General features: G+C 42.0%; 1 protein-coding gene across 2 annotated transcripts in view; it reads right to left on the reverse strand.

Annotated features, from left to right (window-relative positions):
• The window catches only part of BTBD11 (BTB domain containing 11), a 281,768-nt gene that overhangs the window by 69,991 nt on the left and 190,937 nt on the right, over positions 1–20,840 (reverse strand). For both annotated transcript variants that reach the window (XM_034778075.1, XM_034778064.1), the window contains exon 4: positions 3,082–3,234. In XM_034778075.1, coding sequence (XP_034633966.1) covers positions 3,082–3,234 — 153 coding nt within the window. The remainder of the gene's footprint in view (positions 1–3,081; positions 3,235–20,840) is intronic.

Here is a 20,840-nt window from a genome sequence, read left to right on the forward strand (position 1 = left end):
GCTCCCCTCAATATGTCCTGACTGCTTTTCCATCCACTTTTTTCTACTGCTCTTGTTGGGGAAGGAGGAATAATGGTCTTGAACCCTGTATTAAAGATTGGGAGTGTGATTTGTTGAGTGGCAACTGGACAGGTCAGGGGGTGAGGATGGAAAACAGATCTGCAGGTGGGGGACATCTGAAAATGATGAAGAAAGGAATCAGATGTTGCTGGAGATACTGGAATTTGGATTGGTGAAGGAGAGCATTACACTGGGGGATGAGATAATACTTACCAACAATTCTTATTTACTGAAACAGACCCTAACTTTCTCCCTATGTCCCACAGAGCAGCAGGATTTCGCTTGATCATCAAGATTATAGTTTTGGCTGCAGGCGTATCTCCTAGCTACCAGGCAGGCAGTCATCTTACTCACTCCTTGACAGATTTCATTGCCTCCTTGTTGGTTCCCCTGCTCTGTGCAGAAGAGGACAGTAGACGGAGAAGGGGCGCTAGAAGGGAGATAGTGGGAGGAGGAAGGAAGGGAAATTTTGGGAGGAAGGAGAGAAATAAGGCTGAGATCATTTACAATCCCACGTTCTAGGCACCTGACCATAAGGGTTTGTGTAATTGAGCTGGGAAGCGTAGGAGATCTCTTTGCTGGAGGTTCAGATAGGACACTGAACAGTCGATTTTTTATCTGAACTGATCCTGAACTCCAAGTTTTTTGAGATTCTTCCAAACTTCTTTTCTAGAATATGTATTGTAGTGTGGAAGCAGATTCTGTCTTACATTTTTTAACAATAGGCCATGAATCAACATAGAGGAATAATGTAATGTCACAATGGTAGACACAGGACACAGAATGTAGCATATGGTGTATTATTTAGTTTTGGTTCTTTTTGTTTTGTTTGTGGGGAGGGGGTGTCTTTTTGGTTTTTGCCTTCTGGACCAGTAAGAGAAAAGATCCTTAAGAAAAAACTGATAACATTTTCAGGCTTAAGGCTCCCAGTAGTTAGGATATTTTTTATAAAAAATAATCTAAAATGTCTCAGACTACATACAAAATCCTCCAGCTGTCCTCAGTCCCTCCGTTTATTTGAAGAATTGCCTCTTGAAAATATTTCAAAGCCTTGGCAACTATAGAATGGATGCTTGATGAGGACTGGGGAGATGCAAGGCTTTTGCTGCTCATTGGGGAGAAATGAGAGGCTGGTACAACGACTGGGTGGAAATGAGGAGTGCTGAGGGTCTGTACTGAGCACAAATAAAACATTACAAGTAGCAAGATTTCAAATTAATATCATGATGCTTTCCAACAAGCAGCAGCCTTTCCTTTGATCTCAGTATTGCAGACACACAGCGCCTGATTCTCAGTTACAGCAAGCACACTCCACACCACTGTGGCAGTGTAAAGGGCCTTTAAATGTCACATTAACACCCACTTGAAGGCCCCTTTACTCTGACAGTGATCTTAGTTTTGGGAAATGGGAATGGAAATCAAACCCTCATTAACTCTATCTAGATCATACTTTCCATTCTCATTCCAGACTGTAAGACAGCTGAAAAGTGGCTTTAGTTTTATTTTTCTTTATAAACTGAATTCTGGATGGCTGCTTTAATTGAGCACTGATTTCTTCTCAATAATCAGTCAATTATCTGGGACATAACTACAATTCACTCTAACATAACCTGGTTTTAAAACGTTAACTTCTGTTAAAATGGCAGAATAGGTAAAAAGAGTCAATGTTTTTCTATACGCATGCTAACTGCAGAAAAACTGTATATTCTTATCATATCAAAACATGATTTTTGTTCTTTCAGGGGACTAGAAGAAATAATATTGACTTTTCTACAATTGTATCAGCTAGTTTAACTGGAAAGGTTTTTTTAGTTGTGCCTTTTTAAAAGTAAGAGCTTCATTATCAAAGAAGCTGAGCACTGGCGGACCTCATAGACTTCAGCTGAAACAGTGAAATGTTAAGTCCTACTGACAATCAGGCCCGGGATATTTAGCTTCATATGAAACAGTTACAGTCAGTATTTGAAATATGAACCTCAAGATTTAGCTTTTAAATTCAACATATTTAATAAAATATTCAAACAAGAAAGCATTATTCCAGTCTCAAATTAAAATATTATAATATTTAGTGAAAGTGTGTTGGAAAACCAGAGTCAACAAAATACATCTGCTATGATGCAGGTTGTCGGACCTAATCATGTATAGAATTTCCATGCTTCTGTGTTGCAGGGAAGCATACATATATCACCTGGGTATGAGTATGAGTGACAGGGTGCTGAAAAATATGAGCTTGGGTTTGAATTCACTAGACTCTAAGGTAGTGTCTGACGACTGGCAGCTATATTGTGTGCTGCAGCTATTAAGCAACTTTGATGAATAATTCCGCTTTTGACACATTCATAAGAGCTTTTCATATAAACATCTAAAACAAATATAACCCAGAATCAAGTATGCACTAGGAAGCTGCTTTATACATGCATATATGAGTAAGAAAAGGCAGCGCATTAAAAACATATACTGAAAACATATACTTTAGGGCCTCATTAGAAGGTCACATCTAACATATTTAAAAATAAGTATTGAATTATTCAGACCTGCAACATTTTTCAATTACAGTGATTTCAGGATCAAAAATGTAATTTTATTCCAAGAACTGGTTTTATCTGTAAATGTGCTGTATAAACCACTATTGCAGAAAACAATATAATATATTCAGCCCTTTACATTACATCTCAGTATTTTGTAACAGGAACACAATGAAACAGACATAATTAGCTGAAGACTTCCATCTCTCATTATAAAGCAGAACGTAATGGCAAAAGACAAACCAAGATTTTATGAACAGATTCAGAGCTTGATCCAGTTGTTAGGTATGCAGGCACATTACCACGCAGCCTGTGAAACTGGCTCGTACAGGCATGTGAACGAATACAGTAGCTGATTTTACAAGACATATAGTGACGAGAATGAGCATTCTGCACATCTGAGGACATAACAAAGCCCTTACTCTGCCTGTTAAATCACTGTCACTATGAAAGAGCTACAGGTTTTTCAAATCATTATTTCTTTGCATGGACTTACTTTAACTGTCGAGGTTCACAGTCAACTCCAGGTAGTAAGAGCCTTGCTGCTTGCCGTACATCATCACTGTCCACAGAGAAACTGCGACGGTGCCCTGCATGAGCCAGAGCAACCCTTATCCATTCCATCAGGGGTGGCAGCACTATGAATGGCCTAGAAAGAGCAAAACAGAATAGCTAGTGCCATTAATCTTTAAACATCAAAATTAGAGAGTGATCAAACTAGCTCAGCAAACTGCAGGCAGGTCTAACTCATGCAGCTGACTTGCACCATTTCCAGGAAAGGGTGGGGTGCGTTTTTTTGCCCATGAAACGCAAATCATAGCTCATGAACTTGTTATCTTTATGGCCCTGTAAGTGGTTGCTTTGAGGTCCACACATTTGCCTGGGAATCCACATGCTTCAAACTGGGTCTCAGGAAAAGCAAGCAGAACCCCACTCACAGGAACACACCCTTTCTGGCTGATACATGCATGTCAGTCAGAGCTTCCTTCCCACCCTGCCACCAGCAGAGGGAGGGAGAGGGAGAACCCTTCCACCCAACCCAGTAGTCAAAGGAAGAGGAGAGAAGGTAGTTGATGTGCAAGGAAGTTTCCAAATGCCGCATTGTCTCAGACTGATGCAATGTCAGAATCTCACCAGATTATTATTTTGTGGCTCTCTGCAGCTCAATGATGACATGGCTTGTACATTGTTGAAGGCTGAGTACCACTGACCCTACTGTATTTTTGAGGTATCTGAGGGTTGCTTCACAGATCATATTTTTAAAAGTCTACTACTGTTCAAATTAAATCTATTATAAATACAGGGCATGAAAACCGGAGGAAATTACCTGCTACTGTGTCATGTGTTTTTTTTAAATCATATGCTCAAAAGTCAGTTGCCATTTGGCCCAAACCCCTTCTGTAACATGTTATTTTCATTCAGCTTTTCAATTTCTCACCACCTCTACTAAAGCGACATGGACATTACAGTCTAAACTGGGCCTAGCACCAGTGAGGACATGGATTTTCTTTTTACTATTATAAAACTATTATATAACAAGGCTGTGTGTATGCTAGGAATAGTTAACAGCTGGTGTCAAACACAGTACTCCTCTGGTCCCCCCACCCCAGCCATGTTTGAACATGGTTTGTGCACTAGTGTAGACAGGGACAAAACATGTGCAACTCCCATTTCCAGAAAGTGTATTCAGTCCGCCATTCTATCAGGAGTTGACTGTGCTTTTATACCTAAACCTCTTTGAGGAAGACTCAGGAAGTTTAGTAACAGCAAAGGTAAGGTTTATTCCCCTCACTCTTTCACGGAGCAGACATTCTTCCATTCCTTCTCCTCCTTTCCCTCTACCTCCCCTGGTGCCTCCTGGGAATTGTAGTTACTGGACTCAAAGCTACAGAAACTACCTAGCAACAAACTTACAAATTGGGTTGGCTATCTGTACCTAGCTAAATACAACACACCCTTCCCCTTTAGAATCACCATCATAAGACTTTAAACCAGGGGTCGGCAACCTTTCAGAAGTGGTGTGCCGAGTCTTCATTTATTCACTCTAATTTAAGGTTTTGCGTGCCAGTAATACATTTTAACATTTTTAGAAGGTCTCTTTCTATAAGTCTATAATATATAACTAAACTATTGTTGTATGTAAAGTAAATAAGGTTTTTAAAATGTTTAAGAAGCTTCATGTAAAATTAAATTAAAATACAGAGTCCCCCGGACCGGTGGCCAGGACCTAGGCAGTGTGAGTGCCACTGAAAATCAGCTCGCGTGCCATAGGTTGCCTACCCCTGCTTTAAACCATCACTTCCATCTGTCACTTGAGTCTGGTAACAGAGTCTTCTAATCTTTTAAGCAGTCTCCCTTGTCTCACACTTCTCTTAATACCTGGAGAGGCAGGAACAAGATTAGGCGATGGTGCAATTCCTACTGCTATATATTGTCAATCATCACTATCAGAGTGATCACAACCTCAGAGTGGGCAACAGCTATGAGAGAAGACAAGGTACTTCAGGATCTAAAGAGTTACATAGTCAATGGATGGCCCTACAAGACAATGACACCAGCGCATTTGCAACCATATAGATGTACATCATGTGAATTGTCCCTTGTAAAGGAATGGATTTTGAGAACTCACCGTCTTGTGCCTACACTTGTGAATAACACAGTTGAAGTCGACGTACTTAGACCTACTCACCGCGGTATCTTCACTGCGGTGAGTTGACTGCTGCTGCTCCCCCGTCAACTCCGTCTGCGCCTCTCGCGACGGTGGAGTACAGGAGTTGATGGGAGAGCGCTCGGGGGTCGATTTATCGCGTCTAGACTAGACTAGCTGCGATAAATCGACCCCCATTGGATCAATTGCTGCCCGCCGATCTGGCGAGTAGTGTAAACATACCCTGAGAGATTGCTTGATTCACTTGGGATATGAAGGACATTTAGGGATGGATCTAACCAAAAAACAACTGCGACAAGATTTCTGGTGGCCAGGGATGGACAAGTAGGTTGAGGAACTAATCAAGAATTGCATGACTTCCTTTCTTCTTTCACTCTCTCCCTTTCATTTTGTATTTTTTTTCCTTGCTTACCCCTCCCTCTGTACTCCCTTTTCACAGCAGGGTTAAAAAAGCCCATTTGACTGAGTTAGGTGCCCACTGGGCAAATACTTTAAATTTTACATACACAACCTTACTCCGTACCCACCTGGGGACACCTGATTTAATAGGACGTTGAGCCTTTGGAACATTTTTTTCACATTCACAGCTTTTAGTAATATTATACCATTTATTCTTCTTTTGAAGACTTTTCTTTGTACAACTCTGACATTCATATTCTTTAACGGAGAAGTTTTCAAAAGTGCCTAATAGATTTAGGAGCCCAAGTGCCAGTGAATTTCAATGGGGCATGATGCTCCTAAATCCTTCAGACCCTTTTGAAAATCTCCTCCTAAATGATTCATTTGCTGACTTGCCATTTTCATTTTTTTTTTAAATGAATCTCTGTCACTCTCCAGATGAGGGACTATTTGTTTTTGGGGCGTTTGCATCCTCAAGATCTTCCCATTGAATCCTATAGGAGCTAATGAGAAAAGAATGCATTCTCCCAGGCTTCCATGAGAAGATCGTTCCATGAACCACCTAATTTGTAGTGACAGTAGCGGTGGTGGTCAGAGCTGGGAGAGTGCCTGTGTGACTACAACTGCTGGCTGCTTTAAAGAAAAGCTGCTGGGAATATTGTAAAAACATTTGGCTGTATTACAAGTGTGTTGATTAGCATGTGTGCTTGTGGCTGAGCACAGAGAGGGGCTGTGGTTTGGCCTTTAAACCTCCCAATCCAGGAAGTTAACGAATGATAGATAGCTGAGGGAGCAAACGGAGCAAGGAGTTGGCCTAGGGGAGCTCCGTGATAGTTCATCTGATGTAAAGAAAGTTGAAAAGCACCACAGATCTTGACATTTTGTTTAAACCTAATCAAAACAGACCAGGTAACAAGGTGATAGATAAAGTTACCAAACAATGACTTAGGATCAGGGAGGGTTAGTACAATATGGCCGGTGGAGCCAGCAAGCCAGTAGCAATTTAGTCAGTATAAAGAACTCCCAGTTTATTGCATCATGAATAAGGCACTCCGGGGTTCAAGCATTAGCCCCTCAAGGCTAGGATTGCTGAACTAGATTATCTACATGAGACAAAGATATACCTGGGGCTGAACAGGACATTTAAGGAAGGCAGTAGAGCCTCTCATCAGCAGATCTGGCTCCCCTAGTTATTTCAATTAGACAACCAGTGTATCTTGGCTAAAGGAGGCAAAGGACCCCTCCAGATATGACCCACAGGGGTGTCATTTGTCCCCCCACCCCACGCAGACTTTTCATAGGTCTATATGCTCCTATAGTGAGGCTGAGTGGCCTCCTCCGAACTGGAGTGTGAGGCACCACTATGCTCCCCTGGTGGAGCCAAACTCACCCTGCCCCGCCCCCTTCACCGGAAGTATCAGGGCGGGACAGGATGTAGAAAAGGAGACAGAGCCCTGAAACTCAGTTGCTGCTGAGCCACAGGAGAGACCAGACATCTCTTCTGGGGAGCAGATGATAGGGTTGCCAACTGTATAATCGCACAAACCCAAACACCCTTGCCTGCCCTGCCCCTTCTCTGATGCCCTGCCCCACTCACTTCAGCCCCCCTCCCTCCATCGCTTGCTGTCCCCCACCCTCACTCACTTTCACTGGGCTGGGGCGAGTGTGTGGGAGGGGATGCGGGGTGCAGGCTCTGGGAAGGCGTTTGGGTGCGGGAGAGGGCTCAGGGCTGAGGCAGGTGGTATGGGTATGGTAGGGGGTTTGGGCTGCAGGATTTGGGAGGGAGTTTGGGTGCGGGAGGGGGCTCAGGGCTGAGGGAGGGGGTTGGGGTTCAGGAGGGGGGTTTGGGGTGCAGGCTTCGGCTGGGCAGCGCTTACCTTGGGTGGCTTCTGGAAGCGGCGGCATGTCTTCCAGTAGCTCCTAGGCTCAGGGGCGGCCAGGCGGCTCTGCGCGCTGCCCCTGCCTGCAGGCACTGCCCCCGCAGCTCCCATTGGCCGTGGATCCCCATTCCCAGCCAATGGGACCTGCGGAGTTGGCGCTTGAAGCGGGGGCCACACGCAGAGACCCCCTGGCCGTGCCTCCACCTAGGACCCACTGCTGAACATGCTGGCAGCTTCTGGGAGTGGCGTGGAGCCAGGGCAAGTAGGGAGCCTGTCTTAGCCTCACTGCGCCACCGGACTTTTAACAACTTAAAATCTCTCTGATTGCTTTCAATAGCCTCTGCGAGATAGAGCCTGATTCCAGAAGACTCCCGGCCAAACTGGGTGGGTTGGCAACCTAGAAGATGCCTCTGCAAAAGCCCAGACCAGACCCGGAGTGGACATGCCTTGCTGTCGGGGAGGAAGATGAGGACCCTGAGGAATTGCTGGAGCTACCCGCGGCCGAGTACCCCAATGAGACAGGGGATCTTTGGACCACAGGACCCTACACCCAGACTATGGTTGGAAGTAGCCCAGGGGGACCAGACTCTAGTCCAGTCCTGCTGCCGCAGTGTGAGTTAGCATGTTGGGGCTGGAATCCCTGCTGACCCAGTGGCAGATCATCCTGCCACTGTTAGGGCCGTGGGCTGGGACGCAGTGGAGTTGGGTGGGCCTGCGTGTCCCCTGACACCCCTGGGATGGCAGCCTTCCCACCGTAGGCCAGGAGGTGCTCACCCCCCTGCCTGAGCCCCTAGACTGCTCTGGTGCTCACCCCTGCAAGAGCCCTAACTGTTTGCCACCTCGCCATGCTTTAGGGCCTGGGCTTATAGACTGCTACAGCCTTGAATACAGGCCAGAGCCCTAACTGTTTGTGACTCTGCCCCACCCAGAGGGAGCCAAAGCCCCTCTACAGACTGTTTGCAGCTGTCTGCCCCAGCTAGGTGGCTGTGGGCTAAAGATTGCTGTGCTTCATCCCACCCAGGGAGCTGGAGCTCTCCCCTATGAGACTGTTACTTGCAATCTGCCTGTAGTGAGGCAGAGTGGCCTCCCTCCCCCACTTGAGAGCGAGGGACCACTACAGCTCTTCCACGTCCCCACAGACTTTGCAGGATATAATATAATCACATATAATATTCTATATATTGACACACCTTTGCCCACAGCCCTCAACCCCCAGTATTTTTTCTAATGTGAAACCCTTGATGACCAACTTTCCAGAATAGGCAGGGAAGAATGACTACTCCTTGTTCCTCAAACCTTAGGGCCTAAGGAATTGTCTCCAGGAGAGGAGGACCTAGTAATGTTAAATAGTTGAGAACAACAGACAGATGGTAGGGGATTCCATCACTAACCAAACAAACAGCAGAATGTGCAAAGATCAAGAGAATTTAACAGTCTGTGGCCTATTAGTTATAAGGGACTTTATCTACCTGCAATGTAAAATCAGCTTATTGGGGAGGAATTTATAGTCATGGGGCATACTGAAATCAATGGCAGAGAACTGCAAGAAAGATGTCCCAGAGGCTACATATCAAAGTCTACTTAGAAAACTCATGTTGAGTGCCATAAAAGCTGCCTTTTCTGAAATACTACTAGCCTCTCATGCAATAACAGCAAGGCAAGGGGAGATTGGACCTCTCCATGTGTGCTGGAGAAGATGGGACACGAGCAGGACTGAAGCTAATCGAGCACTTGGAAACTACTGAAGGAAATGAGAACCTAGAGTGAAGGGATGGTCATCACCTTCTCAGTGGGAACTAGACTGCTGCCTTTGAAAATGAGTATGTTTTGGGCAGATTGTTTAAACAAAGCTGGAAGTTGCTGAGGTCTTCTCCGATCAGTAGTACCAACCATGCTAATAGTAACAACCAGGTAAATTTGAACACTCAGCTGAAAGTAGAAAACTCACTGTAAGCTACTGGCAGTACTCTGCGGCAAGCAAGCAGGTTCAGCACCGTCAGGAACAAAAATATTGTGTCATCAAAGAAAAGGAATAAAGGAGGGCCAGTTTATCAGAAAGCAGAACTACAAAACTCGGTGCACAGTATCGGAAGCTTGTAAATGGCAATGGGTGCGTAATAATGCTCAGCATGAGTTGCAAACGCCAACATAATTACATCCAAAACATTCTGCAAAAATAAAATAATTAATAGGAAACTGTAAATTTTAGGCTACAACCCAGATGGGAAAAAATAGACTGGGTCATAGAAATGGGTATTTGCATTTAGCTAACCTTCCAATACAAATCACAAGACACAAAGAGGGCAGGGCAGTACTCTTTAAAAAGCATCATAAACTTACTCTAAACTGCAGCAGGATTGTTCATGCAATCAGGGAGATGTAACTGGCTTCCTTACTGCCCCCCTCTGCTGCAACTAGAAAACATGGCAGCCAGCAGAAAACCTAGCCCATTATATTTATAAACAGACAACACTGTTTACAGGAGTTTTAACCATAATACTATAATATTTTACATTCTTTCTTTCTTGTACTTACATTTTGCAAATTTTAATAAAAAAATAAAATTAAAATGAGCATTGGCTATTTCATATAGTAAAAGCCTACAGAGGGCAGCATCAGTATTTTATAGAAGTTGGCAGAAGATTTTGTTTAAAGGACGGTTCCACTACATACACAGAGGCAAGAAATTTACCCATTATTTTTCATGAAGGGCACACATAACATGGCATACAGAAAGAGTCACCAGGATTTGTTTTTTGAGGAGAAAATCATAAACGGTCCATTGAAATAGGCTAAAAATACCCTACTGGGGTTTATGCAGCATGTGAAGTTTTCTTTTAAAACTGTTTATGTACTGAGGGACAATGAGGAACACAAAGTTATAGGGAAGCTGTAGTCTACAAGATAACATGACAATACTTCCTAATCACATCATGAGAAAAATACAATTATGCTCAGGTATTGCATTATTAATGTACCTAACTGGTTTATCTTCACTATGCAAGGGAAGACTATAATGAAGAGAGTTTGACTGCTGCATTATTTTGCCTTTGTATTCAAGAGCAGGCCTGTATCACACTAGTCACCTGGTTATTCTTTTTAAGTATATATTTTAATTAAGTTATTATTATAGCAAAAGCATACATATTCTGCAGCCTAAGTGATGAAAAGTAGATTGTGCCTTCAGATCTGCCTCCGCTCCTGTGTGCATGGGGGGGGGAGGGGAGTGCACAGGAGTCTCTGGTTCACTGCCCCAATCCCTTTACAAAATGTGCAGTGTGCTCAGCCTTGCATTGGGTGAGGGTGGGGCCAATGGGGACAAACATCATCCCCCTCTAGTTTAGCTAAGATTGCCTAATACAACCTGGGCTGTTCTGCAGATGTCTGGCAACCCATCTCCCCAACAGAACAACTGGGGAAAAACTTTGTGGGAGGTGGAGATCCGCTGCCTTCCCACACTGATTTACACCCTGTGCTATCCCACTGAAATAAAGTAAACTGCCCAAGTCAGGTCCTACTACAGGACGTCATTTTATATGTTCACTAGGGCTCTGCAAACCTTCCAGAGCCAAGATTCATCCTTGCATTGGGGCCAGCACCAGGCCAATCTTGGATGTTCCTTTCCACACATGTAACTCCCCTTGTCCTCCTGAGGAGGCCTGGTGCTAGGCCTGGGCAAAAAAAAAAAGTTCACCAAAAAAATGTGCAGATTCAGGTTGACAGAAACATTTCATGAATTCATGTCAAATTCGCCGTATTGTTACGGTTAGAAAAACCCCAAAGACTAAACAAGACATTTTGTTTTGGGTTGAACACTACATTTTGTTCAAACCAAAACGGATGTTACTTTCTCTGTTTGCAGAAAATGTTTCAAAAATTTTGTTTTGTATTGCTGCCAAATGATTTTTTTTTATTCCATTTTTTCAGTTGGGCCACCAAACCAAAAACCTGGTTATTTACACAGCTCTACCCAATGCTCTCTATTTCATATATGTATCCTCTGGGAGAGCTCAGTGACCTGCTAACTCCCTCCTTTCTGGACACCTGCAGGGACTAGTCAGTTGGCAATTCCCTCCTCCTCATGTAGCAACTGACTGGCCTGCTCTCCTATTCTGTGTCACACCGCTCCCCCAATCTCCCTCAGATCTGGCAACACTGCACCACCCCCACCCCTGTTTCTCTCCCCGACACACTTTCTTCAGAGCAGAGACAGCAAGGACACTACTCCTCTGCAGTGTTCCCACATATCAAGTCTCTTTCTTATTTCTGGGGGTTGAGACGTTCCAGAATGGTAATATGGAATGGATAGAATTATAAAACAGTAAATCCCTAAAACAAATGTTAAAATGGGTCCTGGATATTACACAGGATCTCTTAATTATTCATAAGAATGTTACTTTAGCTATATAAGGTGTTGTAGCAAATCCCTTTTCCTTGCAATATGCAATTTGCCTTGAAGATGCTCCTAAATAACTAACAGGCTATCAAGTTGCACAGCGTTCTTGCCTTGTTGTTTCCTGGCATACTCAGAGATTTAAAACTCCCTTCTTACTTGTATGTCATCTCAAGCTTTCTTCTTTGTTTACTGTTTGCTGTGGCTGTATAAATGACATAAAAACAGGCGAAATGGATAGCTAGAGGAGAATGAAAAATGTGCATTCTAAAGTCTAATATGATACTTCATTATTTTTATGTGGGTCTAAAACTCAGTTTTTAAAGAAAAATTGAAGATACTTGTATCTTTCAGTCTTTGTAGTTACAGGATTGTATTTAAAAGCTACTGTCCTTCAAACACCCAGCTACAGCATTACTGCATATATGCACTGATTATTATTAGACAAATTATTAGAGAAAGGGTAGGACTAGAGGTTTGAGGACTAGAGGTTTGAGTACAAGGCTGGGAATGAGAAATTCACAAATTCTAATCTCAGCTCAGATATGACTCCCATTGTGACCTTGGGCTAATTACATACCTGCCTTAGTTTCACAAGCTGTAAAATGGGGATAGTAATATGTATTTACTTACTTTCCAGTGCTATCATGACGTTTAATTAGATGACGGTCTACATTCAGCAGAGATGTGACGGGTTTTTGCAAAGGGGAACACTCGTGGCCTATGCTATTGCTCAATGAATTCTGGATGGCAGAATCTAAGTACTGTTACTTAGTTAAAACAACAAAGCAATCAAAATAGTTACCAAGAGAACTGAAAAGAGAAAGATTATCATTAAGAAAGAAATTTTCTACCTATGCCATTAAAAGAAAAGTTCTTTTTGATTACAGTCTTGAGCCAATAACTCTAAAGTTATGAATGAGAAGCCACTTTCATTTTAAGCCTTGATTCTTAGAGGGATAACGTTTCTTTCTTTCTTTTCAAAAGGTCCTTTTAATTGAAATCTTTCACATTTGTTCTCAACTCAAAAGGTTCATTTTAATTTAGAAAATGTGATAATACGCTAATGGGCCACTGTGAGAGTTACCAGAGCATGGAAAAATGTTCTTCCAATTATTAATACATTTTCAGATGCCTTTTTGTGCTCAAAATGTTTCATATTTATATCTTCAGTTACAATGAGTGAGTCCTCAGTGCGCACAGTACTTTTGACATGTGGGTCCTGATTCCAGACTGGGATCTAATAGTATGGATCCTTGTACCAATGAGGTAAATGGCACATGGCTCCATACTGGCACATAGGTCCATGCTAGTGGTAGATTCCAGTTATCAAAGCTGGAGTGAAGTTTAAATGTTTGAACATCGCATACTGTCTACACACAACCTGGTATTTTTTATTTAAATTAAAGGATAAATCCCCCTCTCACTTATGCAGGCCAGTATAACTCATTTGACTAGAGTTGGAACTGTCTGAGGGGAGAATTTAGCTTACATTTTTAACATACCAAGATTTCAATGCTCCCGTCTACACAGGTGAATGGGGAAAATATCAATATTTGAATGTGCAATCCCTCTTTTACTTTTTTGATTTCAAAATACTGAGAACATTGTAAAAGCCTACATTAATGCAATTAATGATTGATATTTTAAAAGCAAAGATCCAGAGTAATGGTTCTTATAGGAACGGTAACTCTGATACACTGCACAGATATTTTGGCGTAACAATTGACACTATACAGTGATATAAATACACTGAAAGAAACCAGAGTTACAATTGCTTTGGGGAGTACAACTTGGAATGTTCTGCCTGTTAATGTTGCATTAACAGAGTTTTCTGCATTTTAAAAAATAGAGCAATCACAAGGACAGCTTAAGTCTAGCTTGATAAATTAGAGTTAGTGTACAGCACAAGATCTGCAAGGATATACTATCTGACAGCTGAGCTACAAATACTGCCTAAGATATTTTCCCTAACATGTGCAATCTAGCATACTGCTGGCAGCTGCCAATACCATTATTTTTGAAGAGATTAAAAACATTGGAAAGCTTGGTGTTTAGGATGGAAGGATAAAAAGAGATACAAAAGCTGAACTTAGGACTTTCTTTTTCCAGCCCCTGGGTGAAATCCTAGCCTCCCTGAAGTCAACTGGGGTTTTACCACTGACTTCAACAGGGCCAGGATTTCACCATCTGACTTTTTCAGCTAAACTATGAGGAAATTTAGTTGTTATTCATCTATGTGCCTGATCATTTGCAATTGCTCCATTATTCTTGGCCTTTTCTCAGGTTTGGTCTGCCAAAAGGTTTTGGACTGGTATCACAGCTTCAGTAAGGTGCATGACTTTTTTACCAAAATAGTTATATCTGTACAACCCCTACTGTGGATGCAATTAAACCAGTATAAAGGTGTCTAATACCTGTTCATTTCATTCCTACTCCACACTAGCGAAGGGGTTGTATTGCTTTAACTATACCGGTATAGCTTAAAGCAATACAACTTTTGTGTGTAGACAAGGCTTGGGATATTATTCAGATTGAGAATGATTTGGGGAGTATTCATCAACATTAATGCACCACAGACTACAATTCCAGCATGCATGGAAGGAAGGTGGAAATGCAATAAACCAAAGTGACCCATGGGGCTTCGTAAGGGATTTCTCAATGTTTAAGGATTAAAAAAAAATCTGTATTGAAAAGGGGACAGGAACCAAACAAGGACCTAGCAAGTCAATTAAGGCTTGCAAGGAAAAGACATAGGCAACCAAGCAGTACAATGAGTTAATGCTTGCCCACGGAAGAAGGAGAGAAGAAATGTTAGAGAGGAAGCACTGTAAGTTGGTGAATAAAATTAATGAATGGTTCTAAAATGGCTGAGCTTCTGATCTGCCTTTTTCAATGAGTTGTTAATGAGGAAAGAAATTCTATAGAGAGAGTTAGGGAGTAATGAGGACCTTGTCAATACAGCTGCGGATAAAAAGTGGGTAAGGAACTACTTAGGAAAAAGAAACATCGCACAATCTGCAAACACAGATACTGTGCCTCTCAGGTTCTTAAAGAACTAGCAATAATTTAGGAAGCATTATAGACTTGAATAGGCATAACAGAAGCAAAACACAAATGTTGAACAGATCTTTTTATTAAAAAAAAAAAAGTAAAAGAATTTTTTTCCCCCAATAATTACGGTCTGAGCCATCTTTTGCTCATCTATATTTAATCCCTGGTAAAATAATGGAACAAATTGACCAAAATAATCAGCAAGCATCTACAGGAGGAACAATAAAACAGCACAGGTTTAATAGAGGACAATTCATACCAAGACAAATGTGATTACAATTACAAAGGGACTGATTCTACCATCCTTACTCCACCAGTATTGTCCGTGCTTTCAATAGGACTACACCTCTACCCCGACATAACGCGACCCGATATAACACAAATTCGGATATAACATGGTAAAGTAGCGCTCTGGAGGAGGGTGCGCACTCCAGCAGATCAAAGCAAGTTCGATATAATGCGGTTTCACCTATAACGCAGTATGATTTGTTGGCTCCCGAGGACAGCGTTATATCGGGGTAGAGGTGTACTTGTAAAGTACTACTCAGTTCACCCTTGTGCAGAGGGTCAGCAAACGAGGTTTGATTCTCCACTCCATCCAAGCTCTGATTGGACAGAGTGGAGTGCAAGCTGCAGGCAGATGGCTGTGGCTCCCTGACTCAGAGACACCTAGTATCAGCACAAGTTGGGGCTACAGAGAAACAGCCCTAATCTACACCAGTGTAGGATTGGGTTTAGTGGAGTGCCATTCCAGCAGGCCTCTTCTCCTCCCCTTCCCATCCCACCCATGTCGCACCATGGAATACCCCAACACACCTCCTTCTCTCCCTTACATCAAGGGTGCAGGAAGAGCAGTGCCACTTCCAATAGATATCTGCCGGCAGAAAGCTCCCATTCACTGACCTTCTCTGGGCTCTTATGCAGCACAAAGTGGCCTTAGTGGGCCAGAGAATCTGGCCCAAGTCCTTTGCACCACTTAAATCCCACTTAAGACCTGATATAAGCGTGACAGAATCAGAGGAGGCAGGCACAGAGTCATAGTACTGCCCATCCTCTGCCCACTTGCTTGACATGAAACTCCTGCTCTCCCCCACAAGTGCCTGAAGCCACGGCAAGTCCACTCCATCCACGCAGAGGGTGCAAAGGGCCTGACTCCCCAGACAGCCATGTAGGACCAGGCATGATCTACTCCTAAATAAACATAACTAGAACATGACTGATACATAAAGAGAGAAGTAGAATAGCCGTCCATTTGCTTTTTATTATTATATGCAATATATAGGGTGATTAATTTAATTATACATAATTTAAATACATGGCTTGTTGTCATTTGAAGGCCTTGCAAAAGAAACATACTTCTAGGAGGGATCTGAATGTAGAGAGAGCGAGTTAACTGGGAGTGAAATTTACCTATGTGCAGAAGGCCAGTACAAGGCCTTTGAGCTAGTCAAGTCCCACTTAAGCCCATACTCAAAATAGGACATATATGGTGTATCGGCTCTGTGAGGGGCTGTCTGGATGGGTTTAATTTCATTCAAAATTTCATCCCTCTGCCTTCAAATTCGCCATCAATGCATCAGGAGAGGATGGGTGTTCTATGAAGGGTGCACCATGACAGACATAGGCTTAGCATGAAAGAAGGTATGAAATTGAGAGTGGGAAGGCATATGGGGCACTTAGAGCATAGGCATCAATAGCGAGAGTAGGATGAAATGAGAGCAGAGGTGGAGGGAGGGGGAGAAGAATTATGTAGAATAGAGCCTTCCATGAGAGGATGGATGACGTTTTTGAATTGTATTCACACCTCTAACATATAATAAAGACAATTCCAATAAAATATAAAATGTTTAAGCAAAAATTCCATAATTGGGCACATGCATCACTTTTTATAGCTTATTTAATTGCATAGGCCACTCAAGACCAAGATGACAACTCCTATGGTACTACCAACCAACCAATCAGCCAATTGATTGACCCAGTATTTCCAATTCCTTTCAAACATTCAAAAAATCATGAGGTTGGCTTAAAAATCATAAGACTGAAAAATAACAAATGTGGAGGTCTATTTATTGGTCTTCTGTTTTTCGAGCCCTTAGGATACACTCAGATCACATTTTCCAGCTTTTCTCTTCAAAATGAATGCTAGATACTTGCTTTTTTATTTAAACTAATAAACACTGAGATTCTCATATAATCCCATGACTCCAAAAGCTGGAACTTTATGAAAAAAACCCACCAAACATCAGGAGACTCCTAATAAAACTCTGAGAGTCAGCAACACTCTTCCCCCCTCTAGTTAATATAGTCTATTAAGATAAATATACTGCACTCATCTTCATTTACTTCATTAAAAAACAAAAACCTACTTGAGTACAGAAAAATACTACATAAATACAATGGGCCAGATTTATTCAAAGGTAAAATCTGGTCCTACATATCTAGATTGTAAACTCTTTGGGGAAGGCACCATCTTTTGGTATGTGTTTGTGAAGCACTTAGCACAATGGGGCTGGTGTCCTAGATCAGTGGTTCCCAAACTGGGGTTCATGAACCCCTGGGGGTTCGCGAAATGTTACAGGGGGTTCTTGGGAAAAAATCCCCTAATGGCGGACAGAGCTGTCCCTAGGGATCCTGGGCAGCATGGGGCCAGCAGCCTGGAGCCCCTGGACTTCCAAGAGCTAAGCAGATCAAAGCAAGCATTGCTATCATACTGAGGAGATTTAAACTTCAAGACTCCTTATAAGAATTGGAAAGGGAGGTGGATATTTTTTGCTGATTTCATAATTAAATAGGCAGCTAGTGTTGTTTTTAAAATTATTATGAAGAACAAGTTTAAGCTTTGTTGTAACGTGCGTTGTTTGCCTGGACTGCTCAAGACCTGAATGCTTGTGGAAGAAGGAACTCTTTGAGTTGGCTTCTTAAATATCTTCAGGCTGTTTCACATCTTATACTCCTCGATGAAACTTAGGAGCCTTTTCTTATAACAGGCTTATTCAAAGTGATACAAGCTACGAAAGTGAGATCTTGGAAGAGTGTTGCTGTTTTCATAATGTAATAAAAATACTGTAATGATAAATAATAATTAATAATAGTGTGTAATAAGCATGTCATAAAAACAAATGTTATATTTCCAAGATCACTGCCTTTATCATTTATACTGAGGTAAAGGAGAAAATCCCTGGAAATATTCATTTTTAGGAGGGGGTTCGCGAAACTTGACATTTTAGTGAAAAGGGTTCACAGGTTGTTAAAGTTTGGGAACCACTGTCCTAGATGTTACCGCAATACAAACAACAATCAAGACTACAACCCAGATTCTCTGCTACATGCAGCTTCTGCAGCGGAGGGAGCAGGAAGAGCCAGGAGGGAGCAGAGCTGCAGCTCCCCGAGTCCCTAGATTGTTCAGGAGCTTCTCTAAACTGAGCAGCCAGTAACAGCTTCCAAGAGGCCACCCCACCCATAAGCTGATCATGGCTAGAGCACAATGCACTCTGGCCACATCTTCCTATTCCTCTTTGCACTCATCATGACCCCTATGTTGGGATGGGAAGAGAGTGGCATTGGCTTCATGACACCTGAGGACTCCACCATGCCAGGGAAATTTCCCTGTGTCCAGATCCACTCAGTTTCTGGCTCCTTTGCCCCACCAGAGTGACAACAAAGAGGCCAGAGAAGGGGTAGAAAAACCTAGCCCTAAATTTTTTTTCCTTTTATTGTTTGCCAACATAAAAGCAATTGAACAGCATTAGAAGAAGAGAGAATCTGGGACCTAGATAAATTAAAGCACAAGGATTAGAACTGTTAAATACAAAAATCTCATGTTTTAACAATCCTATTCCCTCAGAAGTCATAAAAACACATAATGAAAACTGAACATGCTAGAGATAAGTCACCAGCCATAAAGAGTGACTGCACAATAAGGAATACCACTGGTATTCTTCAGTGGCAAATTAAAAGGGAAGCTTTTCAAAGCACTAAATAGACGTCAGCTTAACCAATCTCTTCTGTAGGGCAGCACAAGATGGTTATATGCAGTTGACACAGTATATTATAGAACACACTTCAGTGCAAAATACTTGGGCATATGTTTTACTCTGTCTCACTTCCACTTCTGTTTTCTGGTACTAACTACTAAAGCATGTTTGATTAGGCAATAGAAGGAATCTCTGCTCTTTCCAAAATTAACCACAAGCTTCTGGCAACAACACAGAGTACTTACTCTGGCTCTAACCACAGTTGCTAAACAGGCCTTGCAAAGAAAGATAGTTTGCCAGAGTATTAAAAATACAAAATTGCCTTGGGTTTTATGTAATATTTATTTGAACTGCTAAAAATATAATATATATAACAGACCATTTTAGAAAAGGGAAAGAAACATGAAAACAAATTTTAAAAGATAATTGTTCAAATGTTCTGTCCTTTTGCATTTAACACTGAGAAGTCTTTAGAAATCTTACAAAACTGGGGCCTGATCCTGCAGTTCTTATTCACATGGGTACTCCCACTGAAATCAATGGTATTACTCATCTCAGTAAGGGCTGTAGAATCAGGCCATTTTTAGTGGTAGGGAGATACTTTAACTTGTTCACTATAATACCTTTCCATGCAGTATTGCTAACCCCAAGCATTCAAAATGCATGTTAGCCCCCCTGGCTCCTGACCTCCCAAAAAATCATAAGACTGGCTGAAAAATCCTGAGATTTTTAAAAAATAAGCGTGGAGTTCTTTTTATTTCACTTCTGATTTTTTAGCATCTGGGGTCACATCTTCCAGCTCTTCTCTATAACCATGAGTGTTAGAATTTTACTTTCTCTTCATACTGTAAATGAAAGTTGAAATTCTCATGACTTCAGGAGCTGGGGATGTAAGAAAAACACCAAATATCTCAGAGCTTATAATAACAGGTCGAGAGTTGGCAACACTGAAAGTGGTCCCTGTTTAAATTTCTTGCATAGTCAAAGAAAAAAAAACGACCCAGGATTCCTCACTCCGCCCCACGGTTTAACCAAGGTACTATGGATGAAATGCTGGTTCCTCTAAAGTCAGTGGCATAAGTCCCATTGACTTCAGTAGGGCCAGAATTTCCACCTTATGCTGTTTTCTATAAATGAATACAAAATAGTTTCAGTCAGGACAGCATATCACACATCCTTTGCCTTTTTGGGCCACATTTTCAAATTTGTTCTACAGTACGCAAACTCTGTATTTTAATGTCCAATCAAGTAATTAGATGTGCAATTGTCCATTTGTGTGTGCAAATGAGAGTTTTCCACAAACATACTTTGAAATACAATTGTGGAGGCCAGCCTGAAACTTTGGCTTAGCTGGCATGGTGACAAGCCCTACAGAAGTTAAGAAAATGCTAATAATTTACACCTTCAGGCACTTTACAAACATTAATTAATCCTCAAGTGACCCTTATGAGGTAGGCATAGATGAGGAAACTAAAGCATGGGAGTTTCATGATTTGCCTAAGGCCACAAAAGGAGTCAGAGCTGGGACTTACAACTCAGAAGTTCCTGGTTCCTCAACAGTAGATAATATCCCTTTCTTAATTGCACAATTGTTTCATTTCAATTTTGTAGTGGAATGATCTAGAGTTTACAGCAGTGTTTCCTTCTCCCCATCTTCTTAGGACACTGAGTTGACATCTAGCCTGTCATTCTCTTTCTACCTTTGTTTTCTCTAGTTTTCATCAAAAGCTGTATTAAAAGCAATACGGCCAGCATCTCCATCCTCCCAAAAATCATGCGTCACCTACCAGCCTGGAGAATGGAAGCCCCAAGGTTACTCCTGAATGTAAGTATGAGTCATGCCTGTGCAATCAGTATAGTTGTTGCACAATATGTTTAACAGTCTGT

Source organism: Trachemys scripta, chromosome 1 (assembly GCF_013100865.1).
Source record: "Trachemys scripta elegans isolate TJP31775 chromosome 1, CAS_Tse_1.0, whole genome shotgun sequence".
NCBI lineage: Eukaryota > Metazoa > Chordata > Testudines > Emydidae > Trachemys > Trachemys scripta.